The 11,377-nt window shown below is 41.9% G+C and overlaps 2 protein-coding genes across 2 annotated transcripts in view; both read left to right on the forward strand.

Moving 5' to 3' along the window:
- Positions 1-6,890: 6,890 nt before the first annotated feature.
- Positions 6,891-8,003, forward strand: LOC104388231 (rho-related GTP-binding protein RhoG-like). Its single transcript, XM_009997066.1, has one exon. The coding sequence runs from the start codon at positions 6,913-6,915 to the stop codon at positions 7,486-7,488; it is 576 nt and encodes a 191-aa protein (XP_009995368.1). The 5' UTR covers positions 6,891-6,912; the 3' UTR covers positions 7,489-8,003.
- Positions 8,004-11,272: 3,269 nt separating this feature from the next.
- The window catches only part of TAF1 (TAF1 RNA polymerase II, TATA box binding protein (TBP)-associated factor, 250kDa), a 28,439-nt gene continuing 28,334 nt past the window's right edge, over positions 11,273-11,377 (forward strand). The window contains exon 1 of the mRNA XM_009997184.1: positions 11,273-11,371. Coding sequence (XP_009995486.1) covers positions 11,276-11,371 — 96 coding nt within the window. The 5' untranslated portion in view covers positions 11,273-11,275. The remainder of the gene's footprint in view (positions 11,372-11,377) is intronic.

An 11,377-nucleotide genomic window follows, 5' to 3' on the forward strand; every position in this document is an offset into this window, starting at 1 on the left:
AAGAGTGGAGCCGGGGTAGTGACCTAAAAATACTGTGATTGCTGGAGGGTTTCAGGACCCACAGGTATTCTTGCATTTAGCAGCCAATACAGAGCTCTCTTTCATCAGCTTAACCTTTATCTTCCCAAGTCCTGTAACAAGGACATCCTGTCCTGAGGAATTCCTAGCTTAACCTCAAACTCCTAGAAGCAGTGCTACTTTTTATTTGTTTTGCAACATTCTCTTTCTGATTTAACTTGATGTCCCTTTGTTCTTTTTCTTTTTCTTTTTCTTTTTTTTTTGAAAGAGCCAATGAATAGTCAGTATCTGTTTACTCTTCATAAACACTTGTGATTCCCATCGTATTTACTCTGAGTTATAAAAAAGCTTGAAATGGTTTTGTTCATTATCCATACCCTGTGGTTGCAATGTATCCTGCATTGGACTGTGTTGCTCCTTCTGCCAGCATCATTAGCTGTGTGCTTTTTGTCCCAAGCTTACTTTTTTATGTTAAAAAGCTGAGATTCTCTTCTTTGTCAGATGTAAAATACATGGCTTGAAGGCTCTGCTTGGCCAGCTTGCCAGTGCTCAGCTGCACACACATTTTTCTGTGGGGAACTTAAGCTTGTGAGACATATTTGGCATTTTAGCTTACTGTTTCTGTAAAAAAGGAAAAGATGCTTTTAAATGTTCTTAGAAGGAACTTCACAGATGTCTTAGGAAAACAATGAAATATGTGGTTTGCAATTAGTGGGAGGAAACTGAATATGCAGTTTGATTTGCTTACATGATGAGGCTGTGGTTGGAGTCCAAACTGTTTTTGCACAGTTTGGTATCCTGTGATGATCCACACCTTTAAAAGGGTGATTTCTTGGTTTTTTTACTGTACTTTCCTGTGCCTGTATGTGTGAATCTGATAGGCTGCTGAGAGACTCCTTGTCACTGGTGGTTTGTCACAGTTTGGAGCTGCAGTGCTTGATGCAAATGAGACTGGAAAATATTGCAGTGCACAGTACGCAGCGAGTGCACGCTTTAACTTGAGTTTTGATTGTATCAAACCTATTTAAAGAAACTTTTGAAAGCTTTTATTGATTGACAAAATGCACTTTCTGTGGTTTTGTTTTTGTTTGTTTTTTTTTCCCCCCGAAGTGAAACTTGGGGGTGGTGGAGGAGGTGAAATCAAAGGGAATGAAAAACGTGTGTGGGCTTTTTTCTTGAGGAGAAAGCTTTAATTTTTCCAGTGTACATATTGCCCTTGAAATACAGCAATGGCTTTGCTACAGCTTTTCTGGAAAATAGTGTTCAGAGTGGCAATGAATGCCAGGTGATAGAAGATAATAGGAAGATAGACTAACAGTTTGGGGTTTTTTCCACCTCCAAGAGGAATTAGGGTTGTTTTAACTGGGTTTATCATTAATCCTGCAATGTGCTTAATGTGCCTCTCCACAGAACCTCATGACTGAGGTGCTGCTTTTCTTTTAGTCCACAGTGATAAATAAGGTCTTGCTCCAGTCTGTAAAATGTAGGAAGGACACGTGTTATTCACTTTCTGTGAACTGACTGTCATACCCAGGACCTCTGCAAGCTGTTTACTTCACCTGAGGGGTGTGTAGTGTGGTCTGGGCACAGAACCCAGCAGCCTGGCTCCTACTCTTATCCCTTTATTCTGCTCACCCTTGAAGTGCATCAGGGCCATGTGTGTTCAAATAAGTTGTGATGGGTTCCCCTCGTGATAAATCCACACTTCTGCATGTGGCTGCAGGAGGAAACTGAGTTTAACACTACACAGCTTTTCATTATGGCAGGATGTGTGTCACATTCATATATTGGGGATTCAGATCTCTGCTGAAGGCCTAGTTTTTAGCTTCTGCAGGATTGTGCAGCTGCACCTTGGTGGAGGGTTATTTCACAGCTGTGCAGCTGTTTCCTGAGGTTGTTTCTAATGCACTTGGGAAATATTTATTATCCGATAAACAATCTTGGATTCATAGAATTTAAGGTCATTGATGTTTGGTAACTACTGTCATTGCTGCCCCATAAAATTTGGGGTATGGGTGCCTGCACAGGGAGTGTTGATGCACTGAGGTTTATGTGGTTGAGGTGCCCTCGTGCAGACTGCTTCTTTTTTTACTGTGGTTTCCTAAGAAATGGTACTTGCATTGTAATTTTGTGTTTCACCCCTGCAAAAAAAACCCAAACAACCAACAAAAAACAAAAACTAAAAAAAAAATCTTTCAACCTAATTTGACAGAGGTCAAGGTTCTAAAAACATTGTATGAAAAGTTTGGGGTGGTTTCTTTTATTTCTTTGAAACAAGTTTTTATGCTAGAGGGGGTAAGGCCTTTCTAGCATTCCCACTGAGGGCACAAGCAGTGAGAATTGCACTCTAGTTAGGCACCAGTTATCTGTGCATGGGAGCTGAACCTCCAGGCAGGGCTCAGCAGAAAGTTTTCTCCGTACTCCTGTTTGTAGGGAGCTCTGAGCTGTGGGCTGTGTGGCTCCTGCTGTGCTGCTGAAAGCAGGCTTGGCTTACTGATTTTTCCCCCCACTCAGACTGTTGCTGTGTGTTTTGTTTCTCTTGCAGGTAAATGGCAGGACAGAAAGCTGTGTGAAAACTCTGAAAGGCACTGAGAAGTCCAAGTAGGTCATTCCTTGCTGAAGGGTATTAGGGATGAGGTCTCCTATTTAACTTTTTTACTCTTTCTTGGCGTGCGCTCTAAAAGTTTGGCACTTGTCCATTCATTTAGCAGTTGCCTAAAACAATGGCAAGTAAGCTGAGCTGTTGTGGGATAGTAACACAGTCTTGATTACATTGCTGAGAGCCCCTTTCTCTTCTCCTGTCAGGTCTGGTGCCTAAGCTGCACACATGGAAAAATCTTTTAACTCCTTTGCATGGGTGAGGATGGTAGGATACACTTTGAACTGCCATATCCACCCAATTCTTTGTTGAAAGTTTCTGCCCGACTTCTTTTATCAGGCAGAGTGAATCATCTCTGATCTAGTTTTTGTTACTGCAAGACGAGCAATTAAGTTGTTTAGATTTCTTAACTTCTGCTTCTGCTTTCTCCTGATAAAGCAGTATCAAACTTCTAAGCCTTGCGAAACAGGGAGGGATTGATCAAAGGTGGTGGCTGAGCAGAATGACACAGCTCAGTACAGGTGATTTTGGCTGAACTCCAAGTGTGTTTTTTGCTCATTTTTTTGGCCAAAATAAGGCCCTGTCCAGACTGGAAAGAGCTATGAAAGACCTGACAGACTCTGTGAAAATGATGTTATCAAAGAGCAATATCAAGGCTAAAACCCACCTAACAAAGAGGCATCTGGTGTTAACGTAGCAAGGACAGAGACATATCTTGCTAAGAAGCAGTTCCTTTGCCAAGGATGTTTCTGAAATGCAGGAAGTATAAAAAGCATAAATCTAGAATTCAGGTTCATGTTTCCTCACTGTTTTCTGGCACTATTCTCTCCCTTCTCTCAGCAGATAGGGAGCTTTCCTTCAGGAGTATTAAAAGGAAGATCTAGGATTTTTTTCTCTCCCACACAGTTTTGATGTAACATGAAGTTAATCTGTGATTTCACTTAGGATATCTTTGTGGGGAGGGGGAGTGGGATCCCAATGGTGTATTCCCCCAGCAGATGTCCAGCTGGGTTACAGAAGAGCAAGCTGTCCATGTTAATGATAGCAGAAAAGATGTAATTAGGTCAGAACTGAACAGCTCTCCAGACGATGTCTCAACACGTTGATTGAAATCTTGCACATTCCAAAGGAAGTGCCAGGTGTGCAGGCAGTGAAGGCAGACTTTGCAGCATCTTCTGAGAAGGAAACTAAGTCAAACAGGAATGCTAAGTCAAAGGCACTGATGGACAGGATAGAAACAGCTCTCATCTACTATTTTTGCACAGCACTTCTTTGTGGGGTGGCTGCATTTGGGTTTTTTCTTTTAATTATTTGAAAATTAATTCCATTCTGCACCTTAACTGTAACTACAGTCTTTTCTCTGGCAGGACTCAGCAACCTGAATTACTTTGGACTTTCCCTTCACTCCTTTCTCTTGCTGAGTAACCTTTAAACTTGGCTTTGAAGCTTGTGCCCAGCTTTCTGTTTCTAATTTCTAAGTTTTGTTTTTGATGTGTTGACACGTTAATCTGTATTTTTCTCTCGTTACCTGTTGTACGTGTGAGTTGTTCTCTCCCAAGTTTTCCCCAAAAATTCTTTTGAAGCTCTCCAAAAAAACCCCAAACCAACTCTAAACCAATTTTCCTGCTCTTGGTAATTTTGTTTTCAGAGCATGGGGTTTTTTTCAACATATATTTATATTTGAATAGCATTCAGTGCCAAGTTCAAGGGTGCTTGAGAAAATAAAAAGATTTTTCCATGCAAATTAGAACCCCAGCTTCTTGCTGTCTTTTGAGGGTTTTATTGCTAGGCAAATTGTTTACAAGAAAAAAAGAAGTAGAGACTTTTTACAGTTTTAACAAAGTAATAAGTGGATTTAATAGAAAAGGCCTGATGGAGGTAATATTATTTGCTTGGTTGTGGTTTAAATTAAAAAAACTTTGTCTTCCATATGTAAATCTTTAACCAGACTCCACCTGCTCACAGCATAGAGGTTTCTGGAGTGTAGAAGCTTCTTTCTACTCTTTGTAAAAAATTAGTTTTTCTGAATGTTGTGTTTCACTACTAAATTGTGTGTATCTTGGTGTGTTTTTCTGTATTGCATGTGCCACACACGATTCCTTTCAGCTAAGACAACCTACTTTAAAGGAGCCCTGCAGAGAAGCATACTTAAAAGCCTGCAAGCTCTTTAATTGTATCTGTGTAGTTCATACTTATTCTGATGCTTTGGCATATTTGCATAGAGTTATTTCCTATAGCAAATGGTGCTCTCCTAAAATCTAAGCCTTGGGCAGGTAATTCAAGATATTAATTCTGTGAAAGAGCATTTGTGTTCCAGACTTTTTTGTTACTTTACTACTTAGTGTTCTCTGAATTGAAAGCTCTAATGACCTTAAATAAAGCCCCAACAAAATAATCTTTGAATAACACACTTTCATTATTAGAAGTGTTAAATCAAGCTGGATTAAGCTGTTTTTGTTGCTGATGGTGCACGATGCATGTGACTTTGTAGTTTACCAATATGTGAAACTACCTGCATTATCTTTAAACATTGGTGTGAGGACCCTCCAGTGCCTGTTGTGTGCAGGTAGGGGTGCAGTTCTGGGATACTGACATGTTTGCTTTTCTGCCAAAGCTCAAAAGTACTACTCAGTTTTAACTTCAGGTGATTGATGTTGGTTTAGAAATGTAATTCCTGCCCATTTTCAAAAAGGATAAACTGCTTCTGCATCTTCTTCCTGCTCATTTTCCTCCAAATTCTTCCCTTCTACTGTGCTGCTGGGTCTTTCTGGAACAAGTTTTCTATGTCTGTACATACACTGATACTTCCTTGAGCACTGTATGTTGTAGTGACCACAGCTGAGTTGCCTGTTGCAGCTTTGTGGCAAAGCTGAATATAGTCAATTTTCACTTAGTACAGGAGAATCATGTGTGGTCCCCGTGGGAAGACAAAGGTATCTGGACACTGATAAAGACTTTGTCAAAAAGGACAAAGCTGAGACTGAAATTGTGTTGGGTTGTTGATTTGTTTGGATAATCTCAAAGAGGAAGTTGGAGGGAGTGAGTTGAATGGCTTTTCTCAGTGAAGTACTTCACAATTGCTCATTTTCACGTGTTCCCATTGCTATTTTGATGGTGTTGGAGCTGTGTTCTTTCTGGAATGTGCAATATAATTCCTCCCACTATTTGTTTCTTCTGTTTGAAGCAGCATATTTGCTGCTGGTTGCAGGTTGAGGATCACTGATAGCACCTCAAAGGCATTTGGGTGAGAAGGCAGATGCAAGTTCCTTCTTGTTCAGGCTAGCATTGAAAACTCCAGCTATGACAGCTTGTAGTTGTTCCATGCTATTTTCAAAGTTCCTGCTGTTCATGTGATGAAAGTTTAGAATGAATTGAGTTTTAGGTTACGTCCACTTGATTATCAAATACTCTTCACATATCAGGAAGGTGATAGGGAAGCCTGTAAGTGTCAAATGTAACAATTCTCCAGGCTGCCTGGGAAGGCTGTTTGTTTGCTGATCTTTTACAGCGTGTATTTTTCTAATTCTCAGTATGAGCATTCCTTGTAGCTCAAGCCTATTAAGTTCTGCTTGTTCTGTCACTGATTAGTGAGAATATTCTGTTCTTGGCTTCTTTAGAAAAATTATTAATGTATTCTAATCTGGGTGCTATGGCTGTATTTCAAAGAACAGCTTTTCTTGTATGTGCTACTTTCTGGACCTTTTATCTGGTGTCCTTTAAATAATGCAGTTTCTCAAGGTCTGATTGATCCTGAATTGAGTGAGTTATTCTAGTAAGCATTAGCAGTGCAGCCCAGCAATGGATAATTTGGTTTATTATATAATTTTTTGACATTTCTTTAGGGTAAACTGTTTAAGCAATAGACGGTAATAGACAAGAAGTGTGAGTCTTGGAGGGAGGGGTGTGTGTGAACCTACAAATGACAGAGAATCTTGTTACTGGGTCTGTGGTCACAATCCCTTTCCATTTACAGAAACCTCTAAGGACTTGTCCCTTTGCCTGTGGAAAATTGACAGTGTGGCAAGACTGTGGGAATTTGTCTCACTTGTACTTACAAGGTTGGAATGCAGACAGTTGTCACTGAGCTCTCAACTCACTGCATCTCCATTTCACTATTGTCATTCTGGCCTGCTAACTTCATTATTGCTTCTCAGACACTGAATGTGCCTAGCTGTGATAATAAATCCTTAGCAATATTAAAAACCCTTGCTAAAGCTTATCTTAGAAATGACAATCATTATGCCTTTCCTAACTTTTTTCCTTGCACTGTGCAGGACGTTGTTTCTGGGTGAAGGATGCAGACTATCAAGTGCGTAGTCGTTGGAGATGGCGCGGTGGGAAAAACTTGCCTTCTCATCAGCTACACCACCAATGCCTTCCCAGAAGAGTACATCCCTACTGTGTTTGACAACTACAGTGCCCAAATGACTGTTGATGGCCGGACAGTTAGCCTGAATCTTTGGGACACTGCAGGCCAGGAGGAATACGACCGCTTGCGCACGCTCTCGTATCCTCAAACCAATGTCTTCGTCATCTGTTTCTCCATTGGCAGCCCCTCGTCCTATGCAAACGTGAGGCACAAATGGCATCCTGAAGTTTCTCACCACTGCCCAAACGTTCCCATTCTTTTAGTGGGCACGAAGAGAGACTTGAGAAATGACCTGGAAACAGTTAAAAAGTTGAAAGAGCAAAGCTTGGCTCCCACTACCCCGCAGCAGGGAACTTCGCTGGCCAAACAAATTGGAGCAGTCAAATATTTGGAGTGTTCAGCGTTGAATCAGGAGGGTGTTCGAGAGGTGTTTGCTGAAGCTGTGCGTGCAGTTCTGTATCCTGTGACAAAGAAGAACACAAGAAAATGTGTCTTATTATAGTTACCTTGGGCGATGGATGTTCGAAGTTGACTAGGATCTTGGAGGGCTTTTTAATGCATTAAATTGAAGATTTGCATCTTGCACTAACAGCTCTAAGCAGAAATGGTTTATGCAACAAATATTCTTGCAGTCTTACTGCTTCAGGGAGACTGAAACAGAACAGGTTTTGCTTTCTTTTCTGGCTGAGAGGTCAAATATCTACTTTATTTCTAAAGTTCCAGTCGTCAGCTTCTCCAGGGATCACTTGGCTTCTGTACTTACTTAGTGGAGGAAAATAAAAGAAGGGACTTCTCTGAAGCCAGACTTCTTTACTAAACAGCCATCAGTGACTAGATTTGCTGAAAAGCACAAATCCTGCTAACTTTGGTTCAAGTGTAGCTGCTGCTTTTCCCATCCCTTATTTACTGATTGAATTTGTTTTACAGACAGAAGTCTGGCTGTCCCGTTGTTTTAAATTGTCAATGTAAAGCTTGAAAACAATTTTGTTTACATGCAAAGATGCCTGAAATATTACTGAGATTCACCTTATTTATATGAAGTGTTAGCATAAGGCATGTTTAATGCAATGAGCAATACCCAGGGAACACCTGCAAGGATTTTATTAATAGAAGCAGAAGCTGATTTCTCCTACTGTAGGGGACATGGGATAGTGGTGACTCACTCACATGAGTGATTTTCATACTGAATTGGAGAGATGGAAGAGTAGTTCAGATGCAAGTCTTCTGTAATCTTCTTTTATTTCACTCTGTGAAGAGACTTTGCACCCTGAGAATGAAGTTAACAGTTACTTTCCTGGACCGACTGAGGTAGTTGGGATGACACTTCTCAAAACAAGATTCTGAGTGTTATCCCTTTGCTGAAAGCCAGAGACTTGATAGCAGCCCATTTGCTCTTTGAGGAACTAATTGCTTCACTTCTTAATGTTCTTGGGGCCACCACCTAAGATTTTTACAAAAAATCCCTTTGTTGTTTTTCTGGGAGAACACTGACAAGAGAATTTGGAGGTTCTGTTTACAGAAACCAGGAACCCTCGTTTTTTCCTGGCAACTCACTGATGGTTTCAGTTTAATTTGTAATGGTTAGCCAGTCACTGGATAGGTTTACCTGAGCAGTTTTCTCCTCTCTACTAGGTGATCAGTTATTATAAACTGTTCTAACTGAAGTTTTATTTACATACTTTTTAACCTTTTTTTGCCAGCTGTAGTGAGCTACAGCTGGATTTAATTTTCAGGATGTGCACTGTTCTTTACATGTGATTCCAGGACCCAGCTGAGGAGGGAGAGCATGAAACCCTTCTTAGACTTAACCTGACAGCTTGGTGGTGTGGAAGCAGCGTGCTTCAGAGATACCTGTGTGAAACCAATGGTGCTGGACTGGACTTTGTTGTCTGAACTTGACAGTGCTGTCTTTGTCCGGATGCAGCATCAAGTGATAATTCACAATGTGCTTTCTTTTGATTTCCACACATGAAAACTGTACTGGACAGACAAAAAAAGCCACTCAAAAAACATTTTAGCAAGATAATAGAAAATACATCTACAGGGTTATTGGTGATCTTGCTTTATCTGATACAGACAAAAACGCCAAGTGGATAGAAATTTTTGTATTTGTGCCCTAATTCACCTCTTTGAAGAGGATGTGCCTTTCTTCAGCTGACCCTAACTGCAGTTTTTGTGTATCTGAGGGGTGCTCTCACTGGTACTGCTTTAGAAAACTTCAACCCATAGATTGTAAAGTGCAGTTAATCAAAAAATGGGTCTAGAGGACCAATGCAGAGCTCCAAACCTTGCCTGACCACAGGCAGTGCCAGAACTCCTGTTCTGCAGGATGTTGGCAGAAGAGACCCAGCGTGTTTTTCTTCACCAAGTGCCATTGCCTGGAGTGTCTTTGTGTCTTTTACACTCATATGTTGCTCCTACCACAGTGTCCTGCAGGCTGTGAGGGCCTGAGAGTATTTCACTGAGGTAACTTCTACTCACCACATTCTGCCTTTACTTTAGTACTAGGCCTTTGGTGTGGGCTTGACTTGCAGGCAGCAATTAACTCTGTGCCTTGTAATTCAAGATTATTTTCTGTAGGTAAATTCCAGCAACCAGGTAAATAGAGTTTATAATGTTTAAAATGTATTTATTTAAGCCAGTGCACATGTGTAAATGCTGGTCAGACCGAAATCAACTGTCCAGTTGCTCTGGTGCAAGCCCATAACCTTTGATTCATTCAGAGATGTATGTTAAAAAGTTTGTGATATGTTTGAACTGCTCTTAAATAGACAACAGGCACCTTTTTTTTTTTTGCTACAAATGTTTGCAATTTTGTACTGAAGCTACTACTGTTTTAGAAAGTTTTTACTTGTTTTTTTTTAACATACTGAAATCTTTTAGTTCTGCATCTTTTGTGGTTATTCCTAACTGGATTACAGTAATTTTGTGGAGAAGAAATCCTGTGAGCAAGTATTATTGCATACACCTCCCCTGTTTCTGTAGGCTCACAGAGCAGCCCTCCTGGTGTTAACTGGAAGAGAAAATGGTGAGATAAAATTCAACTACTTAACCAATGTATTTGAATTTATTATGTTATTGATTGCATTATGCTAGAACACTTTATCCCCATCTAGATTACTTAGTAGGTGGATTGCACAATAGTCATAAGGAGAATAACAAGATAGTGATGAAAATGAGCATGAAATTGAACTTTGAACACCGTAAAAAAACTACTTACTGACTTTGCAGTACCTCATTAATAGTCATTTTAGATGCCTTGTGTTTCTGTTGCTTTCTGCTGGGATGAAAAGTCCTGCAGGCTGACAGCTGGTTTCCTCCAGCCTCTGCTTTTTGTTAGAATGAGCTTCAGGAGTGCACAGATCCATCCAGTTTTTCCATTCAGTGGGCACTCTTAGTTTGTGATCTTCCCCTCCTTTTTTTTTATTTTTCCCCTCTACAATTCTTGGCGTTTTTTATTGCAAGCAGCCCAGTGCTCCAGTCTACAGTCCTTTCCCTTCCTCTCACATGTTTTTTCTGGGGGCAGGTAACCTGCTTACCTGGCTTAAGCTGTGCAGGTTTTCCCAACTGTTCCAAGATCCCTCAGCGTGTCCCTGAGCAGAAATTCAGTCCGTGTGTCTTAATTCACAGGAGAGACTCTCTATGAAGAGACCAATTTGAATCTTTCAGTTTGTGAACGACGTCTGAACTACTTGTGTTTCTGAAGCCACCCCCAGAGAGCTGAGCCGTGCGGGATCTTCTGGGGCACGCTTAGACGTGGCAGTGCTTCCTCCAGTTCCCAGCTGTGGCTGTTCCTGTGAGCTGCAGATGAGAAGAGCTTCCCTGAGCCTTGTCTGGCTCTGCTGGGACACAAGTGGGTGCTGGGGCTGCTGCCCAGGGGGTGATCAACCTCCCTGGGGTCCCAGCCCCGCTCAGCAGCCCGAGGCTCTTTAAGCGCGGTACTGATACATACACTGGCAGCCTGATTTTACCCTATCAAACTGTGTATTTCAGCTAACGGTTGTAAAGGAGCTGTGTTGTTTTCTAACGATGCCGAGTTGTTGTAACCAACCTTTGCCCATCTCGCTGGCTCCGGTGTTAACTCACCCCGCCCGTGTTTGTAACGCACCTGTTCGGAAGGTGGTTCTTTCCTGTGGAAAGCCGGGGTTTCTGGAATGCAATAAAGGACGTGTCTGTGAAGGCCGCGGTCTGGGGGCCTCCTTGTGCCGCGCGGGGGCGCCGGTTCCCGGTTCCCGCCCCGGTTCCGCCCCGCTCCCCGGTGCTTCCGCTTCCGGGCCGGCGCGGCCGCCATGTCGGACTCGGAGAGCGAGGAGGAGGCGGATGGCGGGCAGAGCGAGCCCTTCTCGCTGGCCGGTTTCCTCTTCGGCAACATCAATGAGGCGGGGCAGCTG

The sequence above is a fragment of the Chaetura pelagica genome, unplaced genomic scaffold, assembly GCF_000747805.2.
Source record: "Chaetura pelagica isolate M959 unplaced genomic scaffold, ChaPel_1.0 scaffold344, whole genome shotgun sequence".
Taxonomy (NCBI): domain Eukaryota; kingdom Metazoa; phylum Chordata; class Aves; order Apodiformes; family Apodidae; genus Chaetura; species Chaetura pelagica.

Bases quoted from the DNA above. Each gene is read 5' to 3' on its own strand.
- LOC104388231 (XM_009997066.1), top strand. From the start codon at position 6,913: ATGCAGACTATCAAGTGCGTAGTCGTTGGAGATGGCGCGGTGGGAAAA.